Source organism: Oncorhynchus tshawytscha, linkage group LG21, assembly GCF_018296145.1.
Source record: "Oncorhynchus tshawytscha isolate Ot180627B linkage group LG21, Otsh_v2.0, whole genome shotgun sequence".
NCBI classification, from domain to species: Eukaryota; Metazoa; Chordata; class Actinopteri; order Salmoniformes; family Salmonidae; genus Oncorhynchus; species Oncorhynchus tshawytscha.
The window spans coordinates 37,615,182-37,638,690 of record NC_056449.1 but is presented as its reverse complement, the minus strand read 5'-3'; the positions used below and the strand labels follow the sequence as shown (position 1 = coordinate 37,638,690).

The 23,509-nt window shown below is 43.9% G+C and overlaps 2 protein-coding genes across 8 annotated transcripts in view; both read right to left on the bottom strand.

Annotated features, from left to right (window-relative positions):
- The window catches only part of LOC112237240 (E3 ubiquitin-protein ligase synoviolin), a 10,994-nt gene extending 7,779 nt beyond the window's left edge, over positions 1–3,215 (bottom strand). Inside the window, exons 1-5 of one of the 3 annotated variants that reach the window (XM_042303452.1) lie at positions 3,080–3,215; positions 931–1,082; positions 741–833; positions 290–442; positions 74–122 (exon numbers count right to left, since the gene is read on the bottom strand). In XM_042303452.1, the coding sequence (XP_042159386.1) occupies positions 74–122; positions 290–442; positions 741–833; positions 931–1,062 (427 nt within the window). In that variant the 5' untranslated portion in view covers positions 1,063–1,082; positions 3,080–3,215. Of the gene's footprint in view, positions 1–73; positions 123–289; positions 443–740; positions 834–930; positions 1,083–2,696; positions 2,949–3,079 lie in introns of those variants that run through there. The other 2 variants (XM_042303451.1, XM_042303453.1) reach the window with 2 other exon arrangements.
- Positions 3,141–23,509, bottom strand: LOC112237239 (mothers against decapentaplegic homolog 5-like). 5 transcript variants are annotated; one of them, XM_042303454.1, is made up of 9 exons: positions 23,345–23,509; positions 18,914–19,212; positions 18,571–18,764; positions 18,158–18,373; positions 17,204–17,482; positions 11,871–11,972; positions 7,643–7,864; positions 6,833–7,089; positions 3,141–6,508 (listed from the first exon to the last, which is right to left on the bottom strand). In XM_042303454.1, the coding sequence occupies exons 3-9, from the start codon at positions 18,755–18,757 to the stop codon at positions 6,365–6,367; spliced, it is 1,407 nt and encodes a 468-aa protein (XP_042159388.1). In that variant the 5' UTR covers positions 18,758–18,764; positions 18,914–19,212; positions 23,345–23,509; the 3' UTR covers positions 3,141–6,364. The 5 variants fall into 5 exon arrangements, with proteins under 5 accessions (XP_042159388.1, XP_042159390.1, XP_042159389.1 ...); XM_042303456.1 differs by having other exon boundaries at positions 18,571–18,761; XM_042303455.1 differs by having other exon boundaries at positions 18,995–19,212.

Below are 23,509 nucleotides of genomic sequence, written 5' to 3'. Positions count from 1 at the left end.
GGGCCCATTAAAAAGATACTGAATATCACTGGATGGGCCTTTAACACCTTGAAGAGATATAACCCATACTCACAGAACACCCTGAAGTGGAAGACCCAGGATATATTAGGACTTCTCTCCATCTGAGTGAGAAGGTGGGAAAATACCATCAGAACAGACCGACAGGTGCTTTCCTTTCACATTCATTGTCACTTTATAGACAGTAAACATCTTTCTTGTAAAGTAACAAAAATGTCTTAACCATGTGAAATATCTATACAAATGTGTTTAAGATGTAACAGCCTCTCACAAAGTCCACCCTGTCCTCAGCCAGCCAGTGGAAGCACTTGATGAAGAGCAGCAGGGTGAAGAGGCCTACGAAGCGGGGAGAGAAGTCATCCCGGAACACGGTAAAGGCCAGACACGTCTCTGTGACAGCATACCAGGATCGCTCTATCAGATGCTGAAGGAAGAGGAAGTTGAATTTTAGTGATAACCTTTTTACACTATCGTACTGACCCAACCTGTACTGGCTTTGACATTTTGTTTTCAGATTTTCCTTTCCAGCGTCAGTCTAACAAATATGGTGGATGTGTAACCAAGACAACACAGCTCAGGAATGAGTAGAGGGTATGATGGTTGCCTAAGCAACAACAGCATTACATTACATAGAAGTCCAGTTCCACTTATTGAGAAATACAGATCTGGTAATCTAATAAACCAAGCAGGAGTAAACAAACGCTGAAAAATCATTTAAATACCTCCATCTCCGCAGCTCTCAGCTGTCCGAAGAAGATTTTACGCATGAACTTTCCCAACAGGAACACCAACACAAACGCCTGGATGTACAACACCTGACACAAAGAGGAGAGGGAGGGAAAGCCACGTTACAGACCATACATCTGATAAACATATCAAACAGGGGAATGTAGAGAACTAGTGTGTACTCACTGCCATACTGGGGCTACTCTTAGTGAGGTAGACCACAGTGGGGTAGAACTGGTGTTTGAGAAAGTAGGCATGGGCAATCACAGCGCCAGTCAGAGCCAGACTGGTGGCAGTCACCAGGCCTGCACGCACCATGGTGTAGGCAGTATCTACAGCTGTGTGGTAGGACGACAATCAGAATGTAGAGCAGGTTAGGATATTGTCATTTCATAATCCTGGCTGTTGGATAATCCAATTGCTTCCTTATAGCTCACTAGATAGCTAACAAGTAACAGTCACTGAATAAATACATGTATGTTGACAGCTGCCTAGGGGCCAAGTGTAAACAGAGCAATGTTTCAACTGTACAAAAATATAAAAAACGTAACATGCTACAATTTCGAAGATTTTACAAAGTTAGTTCATACAAGGAAATAAGTCAATTGAAACAATTTTCAGCTTCCATGAATTGTGTACAGATCCTTGTGACATGGGGCTGTGCATTATCCTGAAACATGAGGTGATGGTGGCAGATGAATGGCACAACAATGGGCCATAAGATCTCGTCACGGTATATCTGTGCATTTCAAATTGCCATCGATAAACTGCAATTGTGTTCGCTTTCCGTAGCTTATGCCTGCCCATACCATAACCCCACCGCCACCATGGGCCACTCAGTTCACAACGTTGATATCCGCAAACCGCTCACCCACACAATACACGTGGTCTGCTGTTGAGAGGTCGGTTGGATGTACTGCCAAATTCTCTAAAACAACATTGGAGGAGGCTTATGGTAGAGAAATGAACATTAAATTCTCTGACAACAGCTCTGGTGGACATTCCTGCAGTCATCATGACAATTGTACGCTCCTTCAACTTGAGACATCTGTGGCAATTTGTTGTGTGACAAAACTGCACATTTTAGAGTGGCCTTTTATTGTCCCCAGCAAAATCAAATCAAACTTTGTCACGTGGGCCGAATACAACAATTGTAGACCTCACAGTGAAATGCTTATTTACAAGCCCTTAACCAACCGTGCAGTTCAAGAGTAAAACGTTAATTTACCAAATATACGAATGTACAAAATTATAAAAAGTAACAATAAAATAAAGAGGTTATATACAGGGGGTACTGGTACTGAGTCAGTGTTCAGGGGGTACAGGTCAGTTGAGGTCATTTGTACATGTAGGTAGGGGTGAAGTGACTATGCATAGATAATAAACAGCGAGTAGCAGTAGAGTACTCAGCTTCTTGATATGCCACATCTGTCAGGTGGATATATTATCTTGGCATAGGAGAAATCCTCACGAACAGGGATGTAAACAAATTTGCGCAGAATTTCATAGAAATAAGCTTTTTGTGTGTATGACACATTTCTGGGATCTTTCATTTTTGCTCATGAAACATGGGATCAACACTATACATGTTGCGTTTACATTTTTTGTTAAGTCTAGATTGACATCTTCACTCAATTTAATCAAACCTTAATTTCGTTCAAACTAAAACTGCATTGTTGATATGCCATATTTAAATCTACCAAGCTAGGTAGATGTATCGGATGACAAGTTAAATAACAAGATAGCTAACAAGACAGCCAATACATGGCTAGTTAACAATGCAATGTTATAGCTGAGGGGGTGTGTTAGCTAATCTGGGTTGGAAGGGACAGCTAGTTTGGCTGCTCTTACTCTGCATAGCCAGCTATTCTGGTAGTTAGCTGTACAGTAATGTTACTGCAGTGCGAAACTAATATGGACAGCTAGCTAGCTAGCTAACGTTAGCTACTCACGGACTCGATGTCGTTTTTGTCACGGAATTCAACTTGTTGATCTTGTTCCAACGCTTTGATTTGGGGCGTTCACTATGATTACAAGATGTATCAAGTCCCTCAACTATATTACGACCAATTACTTTTCCCTTCTTCAAGCATTTCGCATGTCTCTTTTAACTAACATTTATATACCCCAAGTCGCAAAGACGCCTGAGTCTCCGATACGTGTTTATCTTTGGCTTGCTCCTCCGAGTGGCCACCTCACTTCCGGGGAGAGATTGAAATGAAGTGTGCAGAGAACAAACCCCTTTTCACATTATTTAAAGATCAATATTTCAATTATTTTGAAATGATCAGTAAATGTAAAAAATTTAAAAAAAATAAAAAAAAGCAATACTCACCAGAAAAGTATTTAACAAATTGAAAATGAATCTTGATAAGTAAATACTCCCTCCCTGTCTGTTGGGTTAATGCACTCGTTTGTATATTTGTTTTTTTTTTGTATTTGTTGTGTTCATAATAAAAAAATAAGAGATTGAAGTGTATATGCGCTCGATGGAAACCGTTTGTTGGCTGTTAAACGAAGAAAAGCAATTAGATAACAAGCTGACGTTGCATTCCAATAGAAACGGTGACTCTCGCTTTACAGAATTCCCGTCGGTGTTGTAGTTAACTACGGTTAGTTAGACTGTTATCAATGGGAGTGCATGGGTTTTCACACCAGCGTACCCCGGTTTATTTTTTGGGCATTGGATTTGTACCTTGGTGACAGTTAAGACCATATTTTAGTAGATATACGGTAACTCAACGCGGACCAATAGATGAACAGGGATATATATTTTACCAATGGTGGTCTGGCAAGTTGATTTCCTACCACGTACTAGCGCCAATCAAATGATGGGTTTTATTAACCGTAATGACTGTAGTGCCTCAGCATCGCAACTAAAGTACCCACCAATGCTTGTTTTTCAATATAAGTTGTCGTGACAACAGACAAGTATTCACAAAAAAAGGGTTAAAAAATAATATAAAATCAGGTGAATAAACATGTAGTCACTGTTACCCATTTCCGGTTAACTTTGGGCTAATGAAGTTGATTGTCATATCAGAATAATTCCACAAACTGTACCCTACACAGAAACTTACCCCCACAAGATAAAAAAATAAAAATATGTAAAGATAGTTCATGAATACAGAAAAACAAATCTGTCACTTGAACATATACTGTATGTACAGAGAACCAACCCAGCATCATTGACAACTTTATTGAGTTCTCCTCTGAGAAGTGTGATGTTTCTAGCTTGACACCTGTTCAAAACATTCAGTAATGAACTCATATCATAGTTATCAGTTAGACATACTTTATTTAAAATGGCAGTAACTCAAGTTTTTCTAGTGATAGAAACTATAAAATGGAAACATTGAGATCTGAGTCTTAATAGTAAACATAATGATATCTATACCTTAGATGTAAAATATCTGGCATTAGAAAACATGGCAAGAAAAAAAAAAGAGTTTGCAAAGTAAAATTACAAGTAGTTTGACTGTGGTAAATTTGTAGTAGTGATATACATTTCATTATTATTATTTTTTAACAAAAAAAATAAAAATACAGAAAGAAAATTATTCAAACATTTTATGCAAAATCCTTAAAAAAAAAAAAACATTTAAAATATAAAGTAAGGTACATGCTTTCCAGTCCTACTACTCTCAATAGAATAAGCACATGGTTGGTAGTGGATGACTCAGAGCAGTACTTTGTCCATTATTTTGTGCCGCTACTCTACTTTAATCTTCTGCTTGTAGCCTCCATTTTCCTTTCTTTTAATTCTGCTGCTCTGGGTTCAACATCCCTTCTGCAGCCAGATACTGTAAACAGTTCAGCCTTTTATCATCTGCTGCTCTGGGTTCAACATCCCTTCTGCAGCCAGATACTGTAAACAGTTCAGCCTTTTATCATCTGCTGCTCTGGGTTCAACATCCCTTCTGCAGCCAGATACTGTAAACAGTTCAGCCTTTTATCATCTGCTGCTCTGGGTTCAACATCCCTTCTGCAGCCAGATACTGTAAACAGTTCAGCCTTTTATCATCTGCTGCTCTGGGTTCAACATCCCTTCTGCAGCCAGATACTGTAAACAGTTCAGCCTTTTATCATCTCCTTTTACACATTAAAACATCAAAAATAAAAATAAACAATGTTTAAAAAAACAAAAAATGTGTAAAAGAACCTCCCAGCCTGGCTGGTCTGGTCTTGGGGGAGGGGGGGCACCAATAAGACACTGAAGAGATGGGGTTGAGAGTCTGGTCTGGGGGTAACCATTAGGACACTGAAGAGATGGGGTTGAGAGTCTGGCGGGGGGCACCTTTAAGACACTGAAGAGATGGGGTTGAGAGTCTGGTCTGGGGCACCATTAAGACACTGAAGAGATGGGGTTGAGAGTCTGGTCTGGGGTAACCATTAGGACACTGAAGAGATGGGGTTGAGAGTCTGGTCTGGGGGTAACCATTAGGACACTGAAGAGATGGGGTTCAGAGTCTGGTCTGGGGGGCACCTTTAAGACACTGAAGAGATGGGGTTGAGAGTCTGGTCTGGGGCACCATTAAGACACTGAAGAGATGGGGTTGAGAGTCTGGTCTGGGGCACCATTAAGACACTGAAGAGATGGGGTTGAGAGTCTGGTCTGGGGCACCATTAAGACACTGAAGAGATGGGGTTGAGAGTCTGGCGGGGGCACCATTAAGACACTGAAGAGATGGGGTTGAGAGTCTGGTCTGGGGGGCACCAATAAGACACTGAAGAGATGGGGTTGAGAGTCTGGTCTGGGGGGCACCATTAAGACACTGAAGAGATGGGGTTGAGAGTCTGGTCTGGGGGGCACCAATAAGACACTGAAGAGATGGGGTTGAGAGTCTGGTCTGGGGGGCACCATTAAGACACTGAAGAGATGGGGTTGAGAGTCTGGTCTGGGGGGCACCATTAAGACACTGAAGAGATGGGGTTGAGAGTCTGGTCTGGGGGGCACCAATAAGACACTGAAGAGATGGGGTTGAGAGTCTGGTCTGGGGCACCATTAAGACACTGAAGAGATGGGGTTGAGAGTCTGGTCTGGGGGTAACCATTAGGACACTGAAGAGATGGGGTTGAGAGTCTGGTCTGGGGGTAACCATTAGGACACTGAAGAGATGGGGTTGAGAGTCTGGTCTGGGGGTAACCATTAGGACACTGAAGAGATGGGGTTGAGAGTCTGGTCTGGGGGGGGCACCAATAAGACACTGAAGAGATGGGGTTGAGAGTCTGGTCTGGGGCACCATTAAGACACTGAAGAGATGGGGTTGAGAGTCTGGTCTGGGGCACCATTAGGACACTGAAGAGATGGGGTTGAGAGTCTGGTCTGGGGGTAACCATTAGGACACTGAAGAGATGGGGTTGAGAGTCTGGTCTGGGGGGCACCAATAAGACACTGAAGAGATGGGGTTGAGAGTCTGGTCTGGGGCACCATTAAGACACTGAAGAGATGGGGTTGAGAGTCTGGTCTGGGGGGTAACCATTAGGACACTGAAGAGATGGGGTTGAGAGTCTGGCGGGGGCACCTTTAAGACACTGAAGAGATGGGGTTGAGAGTCTGGTCTGGGGGTAACCATTAGGACACTGAAGAGATGGGGTTGAGAGTCTGGCGGGGGCACCTTTAAGACACTGAAGAGATGGGGTTGAGAGGAGAGCCCATCTGTGTCAGCACTTTATCCAGCCACTGCAGAGGGCCGTGAAGGTGCACTTCTATCCAACAGGGGGTGCTGGTGACATCTTGTCGGTGATACTCAGCTCCCCAGCCCTGTAGGGGGGGGGGGGGCGAGGGAGAACGTTCAAGCTGGGTCATATTCAGTAAATGGTCAAAACAAAAAAGGAATGAAACAGCAAATTTGTCCAATCAGAAATGCTTGTTTTCCATTTCAGTGTTACGCCACAGTGTGCCCCAGTGTTATTCTCAACATTGCCGAGTTGCTCTTTCAATGAAATTGAGATAATTTAAAACAGTTATTTCCACAAAGAAATCTATATATTTTTTTTAATCAATGGACAAGATCATAAAGCAGTGAACTGTACATAGTACTGAAACTAATATAATTGTTGAATCAAAATGTAAATTGTATATCACCTTTACAAAGCTCATGCGGATGGTGCACATCTTGGTCAGTTCGTAGACCGCCTCAAAGCCATGGTTCACAGACTGGGCCAGTAGCTGAGCAAATTCCTGGTTGTTAAAGATCTTCAGACTGCAGCCACTAGGGATCTTACACACCGTGGTGGGGTGGAAACCATGATGATAGTTACAGTTACGACTCTGAACGAAGATACTGGTGTCACTCAGACACTCTGCATACACCTCACCTCCTACATAGTACAGGTGGACACCTGAGGGAGAGAGAGAAAAAAAAAGAGAAAAATGCTTGTGTCTCTAGCTCCATCAGTACAGTAATACCTAATACTTGTGTTTCTAGCTCCAACAGTACAGTAATATATAATGCTTGTGTTTCTAGCTCCAACAGAACAGTAATATATAATGCTTGTGTTTCTAGCTCCAACAGTACAGTAATATATAATGATTGTGTTTCTAGCTCCAACAGTACAGTAATATATAATGCTTGTGTTTCTAGCTCCATCAGTACAGTAATATCTAATACTTGTGTTTCTAGCTCCATCAGTACAGTAATACCTAATGCTTGTGTTTCTTGCGCCAACAGAACAGTAATACCTAGCAAATAAATAACACAACCCAGAATACAAATCAATAAAAAAAATGTTTTAGTTGAATATCATGCATGTTTGTCACCATTCCTTCCCCACACTCTCTCTAAACCCCTCATCTAATTTCAATCTTCACAACCTCATCAACTAATCTATTAATCTCAATGTGTTGCCGTGTTCACCTTCGCCGATGTGGCACCGCGCGTGTGTTTATTCTCACCTTTGCCGATGTGGCGGCGTGTGTTCTCTATGGTTGAGTTGCGGTTGACGTTGGAGAGCAACCCCAGGCAGAAACGGTTCTTGTTGTTGGAGGGGTCGGTGAAGCCGTCCACCAGGACGCTGGTAGAAGAAGCATGGTAGGCCTCACCCACTCTGTTGTTCAACTCATAGTACACAATACTGCACCAGTGGCTCGGTTCCTCGTACTCCACTGGCTGCACATCTACAGGGAGAAGGTAGAGCGGAGGTTTAACTCATAGTACACAATACTAGACCACTGGCTCGGTTCCTCATACTCCACATTTACAGGGAGAAGGTGGAGCGGAGGTTTAACTCATAGTACACAATACTAGACCAGTGGCTCGGTTCCTCGTACTCCACATCTACAGGGATCCTTCTTTGTTGTAAAGGAAAATGGATGCGTAAATCTTGAAATGTACAATTTAAAATGTGATCAATTCATGAATGATGTGGTGCCCATAGTTCCTTTTCAGTCAGGCAACTTCGGTACAACATATTATGGGGAGTCGCACTCGAGACAATCACGCCTGACGAGGACAATGAAATCTGTGCCTCACTGGGAGCCGAAGCCTTCCACAGGTGATAAACGTGAGGCTTTGATTCATTCCTTCAATTATTCAGCTCATCACCTCTGTGTGAACGCTACCTTAAAACAAAACTGGAAAACGAGACAGTCTCACGCGTTGCACCAACTAAACGGTCCCTAGGTGGTATATTCTCATTCTAAAAAGGGAATAAGTTCCAAGATGTTATGTCTCTATTTAAGGCTCTTATACATGTTACTACAGCCTCTCCTGGTATAAGCTGCAATTGGTCTGGTGTCAAGTTCACCAGTGTCGCCATATTTGAGTTACCGTCTTCGCCATAATCAAAAATGAAAGGTATGTAGAAAGTTGAGCTCCACTCCATTTTGGGATATAACATGTTATAATCCTTTATAATTGTCTCGTCTTACTGTATAAAGTGCCTTATGAATGTATACGGATCAAACTATCCCTAGTGGTTAGAGTGTAGAGGGGGCAGGTACCCTAGTGGTTAGAGTGTAGAGGGGGTAGGTACCCTAGTGGCTAGAGCGTTGGACTAGTAACCGGAAGGTTGCAAGATCGAATCCCCGAGCTGACTAGGTACAAATCTGTCGTTCTGCCCCTGAACAAGGCAGTAAAACCCACTGTTCCTAGGCCGTCATTGAAAATGAGAATTTGTTCTTAACTGTCTTGCCTAGATAAATAAAAGGTAAAATAATAAAAAATATAATAATTGCCAGGTATGTTGTAATTTATGTGGCGAATATTTTTAAATTTTTTATAATGGCATCTCTGAAGCTAGCTGATTGGTTGTATTTTAAGCCTTGGTTCACGTTACTGTAAAATACAACACGTGTTCTCGTGATGTGCATTCTTTGTAAAACTATAGGATAGCATTGTGTTATTATATCCATGTTGGTCGTTCATTTATGACTATGGTGAAGACCGAGCTGGTGGAAATGTAAATTCATTAACTGAACACCTACGTTGTGTGTTTTTTTGCCAGACTAAGAAAAACAGGGCACTCGTCTGAACTCGATGATCCTGTGTGCGCGTATCAGTCCTGCAAAGTAGTGACAGTCAAGAATCAAGTGGTTACACTCACGTTTATCGTCTTGTATGTCTCGGCGCACGGGTCAAGCTGCCCTCAGTTTGTGCTCGAGACTAGGGGAAGGCTGGCACTGTTCCACTACTAGTCCGCAACGCAGGTTCTCTTGACAATTGTGTAGCATTCTTTAGGGGGCTTGGTGGTCCAGATACGGACTTCCTCTCCCGGGTGGCCGTACCTCAGCTGAGTCTAAGTTGAGGGACGCGGAAACGGTTTGGGTCGGTCTGGTTGAATGTCTCCCGGCTCCTGTATGCTCTGTCTCCGGTTACGGGGAAGTATCCGAAGAGAGAGGGCGACCGGGTTCATGCGTTTGCCTTGGTTAAGCACCGCTTGACTCTCTTTCCCAGAAGGGTCCAGGTCCCACCTTGGTGATCCGGGTCTTACGTAGACCTGAGACCAAATTAGCAAACAAGCGCTGCATATCGTGCTAGCCAGGTTTAACCAACTTGCAGAGGCAAGCTAGCTACTGGCTAGCTACTGGCTAGCTATTCCGGCTTCCTTTAACAGTGGAATTGCGTTGATAGCTCGCTTGTTTAGTATTAACGTAGCTAGCGTTAAATCGCTTGGTTATTCTAAACGGAACATGCTGCTGTCAGAGGACAGCTAGCCTAGAAGCCTTATCATGGCTAACATACATAACAATGAGCTGCATTCGCCGGAGGTTATGGCAATCACATTTCTATTTCCAATTCCTGGAGTTGGAGGGAATGGGGCTTGCGGGCACCTATCAATGAGGAAGCAGCCGCCGAGTGCTCGGCTCAGGTAACCCCCCTGGAGCGAGGGGCCTTAGCACAGGTCTGAGCCCCTCCACACAAACATTACAGTAACATCAATGCCCCCCCCCTTTGGTCCCGGCCAAACGGGGTGCTACGTCAGCCAGTGTCGGAGCCCCGTGTACATAGATGAGGTAAAGCAGAAGTTGTAGAGGTAAACAGGCCCACAAATGTGGTTACTTAAGTTAGATTTGGCTGCATAACATTTAGAATAGGGGTGTGCCGACAATGGCCATACTCGTTTTCATAATCATATCCGGAAATTGAAAAGTTGATAGTCGGATAGGATGATAGTTGTGATGAAAATACATTTTTTTTTTTAAACAATGCGTTTTAAGTAGATTTTGGCAAAATACCTCCCTGCACAATCTCGCTGCTTAACAGCTGCAGATTAGGAGCAGGGCGCAGATGGGTGTGCTCTCAATTTGCAGCTGGCAGCCAACTTTGTCGGATTAAACATCCTCGTTTTCATACCCTTGCCCTGCTTATTAGATATTATGCACATCGATAGCATGATAGCAAACGTCCTCGCCAGGTGATGCATCACAGTAGCAGGCAGCAGTAAACTAAATGATCAGACCGAAAACATTAGTGAAAAAAGTGATAGGGGTGTAATTATGAAGAGAGTGGGCGGTGAAATACAGAGTCAATCTATCCAATCAGAGCAGCAGGATCAACGTACAGCCCGCCCTTCTCTTTACAGACAGGTAAACTAGCCAGTTGAGTTAATTAGACCACGTAAAACCTTAATACGACTGACTGACATGAGAAATAGTCGTTTTTGTAATTAGTGATCATAAATCGTATCCAGAAAATTGCCCATTTCTGTTACAAGACTCGTTTGGTCCAACTACTCAGCACATCCCCTAATGTAGTAGTAGTCTCCTTTCATGTTTAGAAGAAGTGGCGGCTAAATGCTAATTCCCGTTCCTATAAGATGATTAGCATAGCTAGCATACAGAAATCGGTGGTGTTTTTTTATTTTTACTGTAATGCAGTTCATTGGTGTTGACATGAACAAGTGTTGGTCTTGACATCCATACAAGCATTATACTCCGATTTTTACTTAAACACTGACATACATGTAAACAATTCCCTAAATGTAGGTTCGTTTTTCTGGGGGGGAATGAGGAGACACTGGATTTCCCCCCCCCCCAAAACGTTTCCATGGCAATTCCATTGTTTTGGTCTAGTTCGATTTACCTCTTTACTGCATCTATATAAGGGGTCTGACTTCATCCAAGCTATACAGTCTCACGTTTGAAAACCTGTCCATGTTTAACCTCTAAAAGTACAAGCAGTTGGGGGGGGGCTGTCCCTGTTCCAACTGGGTTACAAAACTGCCCATTTTAGAGTGGCCTTTTCTTCTCCCCCAGCACAAGGTGCACCTATGTAATGTTCCAGCTGTTTAATCAGCTTCTTGATATGCAACACCTGTCAGGTGGATGGATTAGCTTGGCAAAGGTGAAATGCACAGGGATGTAAACAAATTTGAGCGAAATCATCTTTCATTTTAGCTCATGAAACCAACCCTTTACATGCTGGGTTTATATTGTTGATCAGTATAGATCCTTCAACCGAAGTCACGGGAGTGCGACTCCCCGTAGTATGTTGTACCTCGTTTCTCTCCTTCAGGGAACAGTAGGATTTCAGTTTGTATTGACTGCCATGTGATCAGGTCAACGTAGACAATTAGGATAAATCAGTTCCAATGAATAAAGGATATGATGTCAGGAAACAGGAATTCCCAATTGATTAAAGTAGAGGTAAAAACATCCTAAAGTGTAAGGTCAGACTCCTCACCCCCACTAGGCATGTTCCTGGGCCCGCTGCTGCTGGTCTCCATGGACCCCTCCTGTCCCATCTGCTCGTCAGGGGGCATGTAAGCCGGGGGTGGGGTATCAGCTGGAGAAAAAAAACACCACAATGGACAGATAGTTAAGAGACCAGATGCAGCTGATGACAAATGGCTGTCCACACACACAGAGGACGGACACATATATACACACACACACACAGACGGACAACTCCCATGAGGAGTTAAAACCCATCCGCCACCACAGGATCTTTCTCTACCCGGAAACAGGTGTAGGGTTTCACACACATCCGCCACATAGAACACTAATGTATGGACAGTCCCATAAGTGTTGTATTACACAACCACTGATGAAGACTGAAATTGAGAAACCTTTCAAGTGGGGTATGGGTGGGGACTGTTGGTAATGTTTTCTAATGAGAAGACTGGTCTTCCTACAGACCAAGCACCAGTGACTCGGTCAATAATTTAAAAAATAAATGTAAAAAAGTGGTCAGATGAAGCAGATGCTAACACTACAGGTCTGTTGTGCTAGCACAGACTGGTTTTATGTTCCGAGATTCTTCCAATGGCATTGAGTACTACACCACATCAGTCACTGGCTTTATCAAGAAGTGCATCAAGGACATCATCCCCACAGTGACTGTACGTACATACTCCAACCAGAAGCCATAGATTACAGGCAACATCCGCACTGAGCTAAAGGGTAGAGTTGCCACTTTCAAGGAGCGGGGACTCTAACCCGGAAAAGAAATCCCGCTATGTCCTCCAACGAACCATCAAACAGGCAAAGCGCCAATACAGGACTAAGCTCGAATAATACTACACAGGCGCCGACACTCGTCGGATGTGGCAGGGCTTGCAAACCATTACAGACTGAAGGGAAGCACAGTCGAGAGCTGCCCAGTGACAGGGGCCTATCAGAAGAGCTAAACTACTTCTATGCTTGCTCCAAGGCAAATAACACTGAAACATGCATGAGAGCACCAGCTGTTTCCAGACGACTGTGTAATCATTTGATCCGCAGCCAATGCGAGTAAGACCTTTCAACAGGTCAACATTCAGAAGGCCGCAGGGCCAGACGGATTATCAGGACGTGCACTTCGAGCATACGCTGACCAATTGGCAAGTGTCTTCACTGACATTTTCAACTTCTCCTTGTCCGAGTCTGTAATACCAACATGTTTACAACACCCTAGTGCCCTCAAAGCTCATCAATAAGCTAAGAACCCTGGGACTAAACATCTCCCTCTGGACATCCGCCAAGCTGATCCTCAATACAGGGGCCACTCAGGGGTACGTGCTAAGTCCCCTTCTGTACTCATGACTGCATGGCCAGGCATGACTCCAACACCATCATTAAGTTTGCCGATGACACAACAGTGGAAGGCCTGATCACCGACAACGATGAGACAGCCTATAGGGAGGAGGTCAGAGACCTGGCCGTGTGGTGCCAAGACAACATCTCCCTCAATGTGATCAATACAAACGAGATGATTGTGGACTAGAGGAAAAGGAGGATCGAGCACGCCCCCATTCTCATCGACGGGGCTGTAGTGGACCATGTTGAGAGCTTCAAGTTCCTTGGTGTCCACATCAACAAACTAACATGGTCCAAGCACACAAAAACAGTTGAAGAGGGCACGACAAAACCTATTCCCCCTCAGGAGATTGATTTTTTTTAGCATGGGCCCCCAGATCCTCAAAAGGTTCGACAGCTGCACCAGAGCATCCTGACGTTGCATCACCGCCTGGTATGGCAACTGCTCGGCATCTGACTAAGGCGCTACAGAGGGTAGCGACTAAGGCCCAGTACATCACTGGGGCCAAGCTTCCTGCCATCCAGGACCTCTATACCAGGCGGTATCAGAGGAAGGCCCCAAAGAAAATTGTCAAAGACTCCAGCCACCCTAGTCATATACTGTTCTCTCTGCTACCGCACGGCAAGCGGTACCGGAGTGCCAAGTCTAGGTCCAAGAGGCTTCTAAACAGCTTCTAACCCCAAGACATAAGACTCCTGAACATCTAATCAAATGGCTACCCAGACTATTTGCATTGCCCCCCCACCCACTATTTTGCACCAATGCTACTCGGTTATCTATGCATAGTCACTTTAATAACTCTACCTACATGTACACATTACCTCAATTAACCGGTGCCCCCGCACATTGACTCTGTACCAGCACCCCTTGTATATAGTCGGCATTGTTATTTTACTGCTGCTCTTTAATTACTCGTTACTTTTATTTCTTATTCGTATATTTTAAATTGCATTGTTGATTAGGCGCTTGTAAGTAAGAATCTCACTGTAAGGTCTACACCTGTTGTATTCGGTGCATGTGACAAATAAAATTGGATTGGAATTATTTTTTTAAATAAAAGCAACAAATAATTGAACAGCAGCAGTAAAATAACAGTAGCAAGGCTATAATCAGGGTGTTACGGTACAGAGTCAATGTGGAGGCTATAATCAGGGTGTTACGGTACAGAGTCAATGTGGAGGCTATAATCAGGGTGTTACGGTACAGAGTCAATGTGGAGGCTATAATCAGGGTGTTACGGTACAGAGTCAATGTGGAGGCTATAATCAGGGTGTTACGGTACAGAGTCAATGTGGAGGCTATAACAGGGGTACGGTACAGAGTCAATGTGGAGGCTATATACAGGGGGTACCGGTACAGAGTCAATGTGGAGGCTATATACAGGGGGTACCGGTACAGAGTCAATGTGGAGGCTATATACAGGGGGTACCGGTACAGAGTCAATGTGGAGGCTATAATCAGGGTGTTACGGTACAGAGTCAATGTGGAGGCTATATACAGGGGTACCGGTACAGAGTCAATGTGGAGGTTATATACAGGGGGTAGGGTACAGAGTCAATGTGGAGGCTATATACAGGGGGTAGGTACAGAGTCAGTATGGAGGCTATATACCGGTACAGAGTCAGTATGGAGGCTACATACAGGGGGTACCGGTACAGAGTCAATGTGGAGGCTATATACAGGGGGTACCGGTACAGAGTCAATGTGGAGGCTATATACAGGGGGTACCGGTACCGAGTCAATGTGCGGGGGCACCGGTTAGTCGAGGTAATATGTACATGTAGGTAGAGTTAAAGTGACTATGCATAAATTCTAAACAGAAAGTAGCAGCAGTGTAAAAGATGGGTCTGGGTAGCACATAGAAGTGACAGCACTCTAGCACTGCAGTGATTCAACCCTGGGGGTAATTCACCATAATTAAAAAGACAAAAAGCTATTTTCCCTGCTGCCATTATGCTACAGCGGCCCATGCATCTTTTCATCAGCAAATCTCACTGGCTGGGGATATATAGTTGAAGTGGGAAGTTTACATACACTTAGGTTGGAGTCATTAAAACTCATTTTTCAACCACTCCACAAATTTCTTATTAACAAACTATAGTTTTGGCGAGTCAGTTAGGACATCTACTTCACGCATGACAAGTAATTTTTCCAACAATTGTTTAGTCAGATTATTTCACTGTATCACAATTCCAGTGGGTCAGAAGTTTACATACAATAAGTTGACTGTGCCTTGGAAAATTCCCGAAAATGATGTCATGGCTTTAGAAGCTTCTGATAGGCTAATTGACATAATTTGAGTCCATTGGAGGTGTACCTGTGGATGTATTTCAAGGCCTACCTTCAACCTCAGTGCCTCTTTGCTTGACATCATGGGAAAAATCAAAAGAATATCAGCCAAAAACTCCAAATTATTTTTTTAAGACCTCCACAAGTCTGGTTCATCCTTGGGAGCAATTTCCAAACGCCTGAAGGTACCACGTTCATCTGTACAAACAATAGTACACAAGTACCATGGGACCACGCAGCAGTCATACCGCTCAGGAAGGAGACGCAGTCGGTCGCCTAGAGATGAACGTACTTGTGCTAAAAATGCTAAATCAATCCCAGAACAACAGCAAAGGACCTTGTGAAGATGCTGGAGGAAACAAGTACAAAAGTATCTATATCCACAGTAAAACGAGTCCTATATCGACATAACCTGAAAGGCAGCTCAGCAAGGAAGAAGCCACTGCTCCAAAACAGCCATAAAAAAAGCCAGACTACGGTTTGCAACTGCACATGGGGACAAACATCGTACCTTTTGGAGAAATGTCCTCTGGTCTGATGAAACAAAAATAGAACTGTTTGGCCATAATGACCATCGTTATGTTTGGAGGAAAAAGGGGGAAGCTTGCAAGCTGAAGAACACCATCCCAACTGTGAAGCATGGGGGTGGCAGCATCATGTTGTGGGGGTGCTTTGCTGCAGGAGGGACTGGTGCACTTCACAAAATAGATGGCATATTGAGGGAGAAAAATTATGTAGATATATTGAAGCAACATTTCAAGACATCAGTCAGGAAATTAAAGCTTGGTCGCAAATGGGTCTTCCAAATGGACAATGATCCCAAGCATACGTCCAAAGTTGTGGCAAAATGGCTTAAGGACAACAAAGTCAAGGTATTGGAGTGGCCATCACAAAGCCCTGACCTCAATCCTATAGAACATTTGTGGGCAGAACTGAAAAAGCATGTGAGCAACATGGCCTACAAGCCTGACTCCGTTACACCAGCTCTGTCAGGAGGAATGGGCCAAAATTCACCCAACTTATTGTGGGAAGCTACCCGAAACATTTGACCCAAGTTAAACAATTTAAAAGGCAATGCTACCAAATACTAATTGAGTGTATGTGAACCTCTGACCCACTGGGAATGTGATAAAAGAAATAAAACCTGAAATAAATCCTTCTCTGTACTATCATTCTGACATTTCACATTCTTAAAATAAAGTGGTGATCCTAACTGACCTAAGACAAGGAATTTTTCCTAGGCTTAAATGTCAGGAATTGTGGAAAAACTGAGTTTAAATGTATTTGGCTAAGGTGCATGTAAATTCAACTGTATTTATACACACACTAGAATAGGAGCTATGTTGGGCCCAGCGATGAGCACAGTGACTGACAGTCAACCTGATGCCAGGCTTTGTGACACTAGTTTAGTTGGCATTTTGATTGTTCCTCCTGGCTGTCAGAGGACCCTGGTTTGTATCATGGACCATTATCCCAAACTGTTAGAAATCAAACCAAATTGTCCTCCACTGATTTCTAAAATCACATTTTCACCAGGATCTATTTTTTCTACATTCTCAGAGGTCAAAGGGCAGTGTGAGACCAGGTGAAGTGTACAAGTGTGAATATATGACATGAGCTAACAACATATTATGTTGTAATAGCAGCCATGGTAACGGACCATCAATAAACACATAGGTGCATGATATATGATAGGAGTGAATACTGACATCTACCTGGAAGCTGGAAGGGGCTGGAGGGTCCGGAGCTGGCAGGAGAGTTGGGGTAGGTGCCCACCCCTCCGCTGGAGGCTGGGGAGGGAGGGTAGGGGGAGTTGGGGGAGATTGGGAAGGAGGAGCCACTGCCCCCGCTGTGCTGCTGGAAGGACTCTGGGAAGGTGGCGTTCAGGGGCATGTGGGGCTCGTTGTGAGTCATGTTCCTGAACTGGACCAAGAGGCTGTGTTGGGGGTTGAACTCACTGTGGCGAGGCACCAACACCGGAGGCAGCACTGGTGGAGAAGATATTTTTTTTTTTAAATAATATATACACTGGGATTGAAGAGACTTTTAAAAAGAAACCTTGAGACACTACAGTATTTCATCTGAAACTTGTGAAAACATATGTTCTCATCAGCATGACCAGTCATCATTTGGCACTGTTGTGCATGTCAATTGAAAGGACTTGCATCTAGCCTTCACATTTGAATGAAAGTGCTTTCAATACCAGTTCTCTTCTTATTTCCATTACATTCAACAACAACAAACAATATACTATGATGCAGATCCAATTGATCAGGTCATTTTGAAAGTCCTTGTCCTGTGCTCTGCTCCTCCCCCTCCCTGACTGACAGCTCCGCATTAACCAATTCAAGGGTAGATGTCACTCACGAGGAGACAAGAGAACACTTCCTATCTCGAAGGAAGCAGCCAGAATGCCCCATATTGTTTTGATGAAATCACCTTGAGGGATATTTATTGGAAACTCTAATCTATAGTGTGAATAGTCTGTACTCTCCTTCACTTAATTTAAACGGTAACTTAAGACAGATTAGCCTTACTGTGTCCTACACATTTCTTGTTGAAAGACATGGACAAAAGCCACAAATTAATCACACGTTTAGACTAAGGTCTTGCAATGCATTAGATTGAGTCAATACTGTAATAGGAATGACCACATGACGTACCTGGGCTCTCTACTCTCTTGTAGTGGTAGGGGTTAATGCAGACCTCCTTCTGCTTGGAGCCGAAGGGGTAGTCACACACCTCCAGAGGTTTGAGCTCGTGGTGAGACTGTAGGTCAGGCCACCTCCACACTCTGCAGTAGATAACGTGGGGGAGACCCTTCCTGTGAGACACCTGGAGACGACCGTCCAGAGACCGAGGGATGGTCACACACTTACCTGGCAGGGCAGGAGGTAAGAGAAATGGGTTTTAGGGAAGGTGAGAAAATATCTGGACCAAGTATTATGATGATCGCACTCTTAGTCATCTAGAACACTCTATGATCCAGAGAGAGACACACACACCTGGTCTGAAATGGACCAAGTATGACACCGCACACACACACAGTACACTACAGACAGACAGGGTCACTCACTGGGTTGTCCTGGGCTGCTGAGGGCTTTCTCCAGGTCCTCCATGGCTCCCTTCTTCTTCTTCAGTTTCTTGACCAGAGCGTCAACAGCCTTCTCAGCCCATTTCTCCTCCTCGTCCCCCTGCTTCCACCCCAGCAGACGCTTCACAGCTGGACTGGTGAAGGAGAACAGGCTGGACATAGAGGTCATGGTGCTGCTGTCCAGGGTGAGAAGGAGTGGAGGGAGGGAGAGAAATGTACCAGGAAGTTAAGGGATTGACGATTCCTCTTCTTGGATCGTGTACAACAGGGAGAGTGTGTGTGTTTGGGGAAGGGGAGTGTAGAGAGGAGGCTTAGCCTTGCACACCAAGGACAGGAAATAGAGGCAGGACGCAGGCAGGACACAGCTGCTGCTGCTCAGGAAAGGAAAGCCTGCCGTGAGATGTACCTTGGAGCTGGGTCACAACCAACCCCACTGAGGGGAGTGCAGTTTGTGGAACAAGTTCAGCTGCGATCAGGCCTCTGGGACACAACAGCCCAGAGGATTTACAAACGTAGCTAGTCAATAGGCAGACATAAATAGGAAAAGGACCCTCCTCTTCTCCCTCTGGTTAGGTCCGTACCATATGAGGTGGCCAGAGCCTGGGTAAAGGTCTAGTGTGGAACCTGGAGGGGGAAAAAGAAAAGCTGTGTTGGAAATATATTGCACAACAGAATCCTCAGGTCAGGTGACATCTACCACTTAATATAATGTTTACATACCCCACATTACTCAATATCATCTACTGCATCTTGCCATCTTTATGTAATACATGTATCACTAGCCACTTTAAACAATGACACTTTTATATGTTTAAATACCCTACATTACTCATCTCATATGTATATATTGTACTCCATACCATCTACTGCATCTTGCCTATGCAGTTCTGTACCATCACTCATTCATATATCTTTATGTACATATTCTTTATCCCTTTACACTTGTGTGTATAAGGTAGTAGTTTTGGAACTGTTAGGTTAGATTACTCATTGGTTATTACTGCACTGTCGGAACTAGAAGCCACAAGCATTTCGCTACACTCGCATTAACATCTGCTAGCCAGGTGTATGTGACAAATAAAATTTGATTTGATCTAAGCCCGGGACGATACTAGTATCACCATACCTCTTTGTATCATGGCAAGGAAACAAAACACTTAGTGGATTTGACTTGTTTAGGAAAACAGCACCAATGTTGGAAACACAAGTCATAATGCGGTTTTGTCATTTACCAACCTATAGCAGACAATATTTCACATACAGCCGCTTTTTAAGGACCAAAGAGTTGGTCGACAAAGATGTTTTTTGTCAAGCAGTGGCAAATATTTAAGTAATAAGGCACGAGGGGGTGTGGTTTATGGCCAATTTACCACGGCTAAGGGCTGTTCTTAGACACAACGCAATGTGGAGTGCCTGGACACAGCCCTTAGCAGTGGTATATTGGCCATATACCACAAACTCCCGAGGTGCCTTATTGCTATGATAAACTGGTTAACAACGTAATTAGAGCAGTAAAAAATAAATATTTTCTCAAAACCCATGGTATACACTCTGATACATCACAGCTGTCAGCATTCAGGGCTCTCGAACCACCCAGTTTATAAATAAAAATATTTTATGGCACACCAGATGCCTGTCTGAGTGGACTAGTCTATAGTGGAGGCCGCAGGGATGGCACACCAGATGCCTGTGAGTGGACTAGTCTATAGTGGAGGCCGCAGGGATGGCACACCAGATGCCTGTCTGAGTGGACTAGTCTATAGTGGAGGCCGCAGGGATGGCACACCAGATGCCTGTCTGAGTGGACTAGTCTATAGTGGAGGCCGCAGGAATGGCACACCAGATGCCTGTCTGAGTGGACTAGTCTATAGTGGAGGCCGCAGGGATGGTACACCAGATGCCTGTCTGAGTGGACTAGTCTATAGTGGAGGCCGCAGGGATGGCACACCAGATGCCTGTCTGAGTGGACTAGTCTATAGTGGAGGCCGCAGGGATGGCACACCAGATGCCTGTCTGAGTGGACTAGTCTATAGTGGAGGCCGCAGGAATGGCACACCAGTGAGGAAAGTTCCGCTTTATTTCATTCCATTTATGACTTGTTCATTTTAGTAGTGGTCTTCTGTTTGGAGTGCTCCTGTCAATCTTGAGTAAGGATGTGCACCTGATTAGGCCTACTTCTATGCCCATCGGCTACCTGGCCTGCGTGCAAATGTAGGCCTATAAAAATGTGTCCATTTGGGGATCTGATACTGTTTTTGGAGTGTTTTCTTTACCTCAAAAACAGCAAGTAAACTAAGTCCGTCTGTACATCCATTGAGAATGACAATAGTTCCTCAACGTAGCCTATTTGACAAATCTTTCCAGCTCTCTTCCCCGTCGATGACCACTCAGCATTGAAATGGGGGGGTGTCACGCTCTGATCCGGTGTAAACGTCATAAAATAGGCCTACCTGATTACTTCTTATCCCTTGCACAAATAGCCTTCAGCTGTGTCTGTCTGGGGCACACTGGTGTTAATAGTTTATACAATGTTTCAGGTTCTGTGAAGACAGGCCATGCGTGGCCCAGGTGATTTATAGGATTTTTAAAAATATTTTTAAAAGAAAAATCAGGCTATTTTCTACCTGTGAGCTGCAATGTTTTTATTTGTTGGCTTTATGTAGGCTACTTTTACATATTGCCAATGGCAACAAATGTTACATTTAAATAGAATTTTGATTAACCACATGCCATTGATTTTGAGCTATGAAGACTATAAATTAAACTGTTCCACGAAAATGTGCATATGAAAATCGTAACTGACACACAGACCAGCGAAAATGGTACGTTAACTTGGCACTCAGTTGTCTATTACCGGCAACTGCAGGAACATAAAAAGGCAGAATCTGCAAAGGCCAGCAGCAGCAGAAGGATCGGGAAGAGGTTTATTTGCGATATTGATCTCTGGCTCCCTCTTTAGTAATTTGCGTCTTCATTTTTAATTCACAGTGCTTAAAGCATCAGACTTGCTCAGTAGCCTACATATAGTTGATTTTATTCAAACACAGGGTGTGTCTATATATGGAAAAACGTTTTAAAAAATTGGTCGAATCGATTGGTTGAAAGAACAGACTCCTCTCGGTCGACCAATATATATATATTTTTTGTCTGGGACAGCCATACTGGGTGGACAGAGACAGAAAGAAGACAGAAAATACAGGCATTGCTGCACAGCTGTTGAAAACAGCCCTAGCAGAGAGGATGTGAGGCCACTGAAAGCTCCTTTCTCATCATATCCCTTCCCTTACGGCACACAGCTGTCCAACAGCACCAGGCAGTTTAGAGCTTCATGTTTCATTGTTACAATAGGGAAAAAAGCAATAGTGGAGTCCTATAGGGAATGAAATATACCCTACACTTCAGTCAACACAGGAAAAAATTGTGAGCTTTGCATGTGTGAAGAAGTGAGATGGCAGGGAATACAAGGACAACAAAATGTAGCAGATACTAGCTAGGCTATTCACGGACTCTCTAAAGATCCATGTAGGTGTGTTGTTTCATCCATGAACATATGGATAAGTTGGTAAGCAAGCTCTCTGGACACAGCCTGTCTGGTTTCTGTTGCTGTGAGGCTGTAACGCCAAGTGAGCGATGACAGCAATACAATAACATTAACGACAGGAAACGAGGTGCACAGAGCCCCGAGTCCAGTGACTGATAACATCACTTCACACCTAAGTATTTTCCTGCCTGGCTGTCCTGTAAGCAGGGTCAGGAAGCAACAACACAAACAGTGTCTGGATGAAGAGTCTGACCGTCACCATGGGTACCAGGTTTGGAGAGTGCCTCACTTCAATAACCATAGGGCAGAACAACATAATCTTGTTGAGATGAAGCTGAGAAATTCATCAAAATGTATAGCAACATTCAACAGACTTGAGAAAATAATACTGAACGTTGAGACAATTCTGACATGGTATAGGATATATATACACATCTGGCTACACGATGAAAGTGAAGGGCGAAACAAAGGATGGTTCTGGTAACTAAGCATGAGATGTCTCCCCATTCCCCACCCAAGGTGATACTCGACCCATAATCACAACCATTATACCACTGAAGCTTGAAATCAACACAACATGTCCCGATTCCCTGGAATACACCTTTTGTCGACGTTGAACAAAGTAGCTAACTTCCAAAGTAGACATTACAGTTAACTAGTAAGTTTTCAATTGGATTCAATACACATAGCTAGCTAGCCATGTGTATTTCGTTTTCAGATATTCTCTATTTAATCATTTTACGTATGTAGCTAAGTTTAAGTGATTATGGCTAAGAGTGGAAAATATGAATTTTATATCCATTTCGCTCATTTTGCTAGTTCGTTAGCTCGTTGGCTAATCTTAGCCAAGTAGCTACCGTTAGCTAGCTCGACACGCTACCAGTTAATGAAGTCAGCCAGTTGGGTTATCGACTTGAACCGAATTGATGGTACAATCAAAAGTTGTTGTTGTGGTTTTATATGGCTGACGTTAACGAGAACACGTCCTATTTTGACCACAAATATCGTCTTTATCCCCACCCCAATTCCTAGCTATGTTCTCCTTCTCCACCATTCCAGAGATAACTTTTTCAATCACTTCTCCAGCTAGCTACACCCCACCCCCCTCTGGAAAAGTACCCAAGCCTAGCTTTACTGATTAAAACTTGGTAATTGTGTAGCCTACCCATGGAAACATGCTTATCTAGTGGGTAAAGCTATCATTTCATCGCATACCTTTCAAGAATTGAGGCAGGCTGGTCGCTTCCTTAGGTACTTTTTTCTCTATTTAAAGCCGGGGTTGTTTTTTTTGTGTGTGTGTGTGAGTTTTTTTCCCCTCCAAAGCCTTCGCCTAACTCTCCCGACTCATCTGTCCCAGCGTCAAGTAGACCCGGAGGCGGA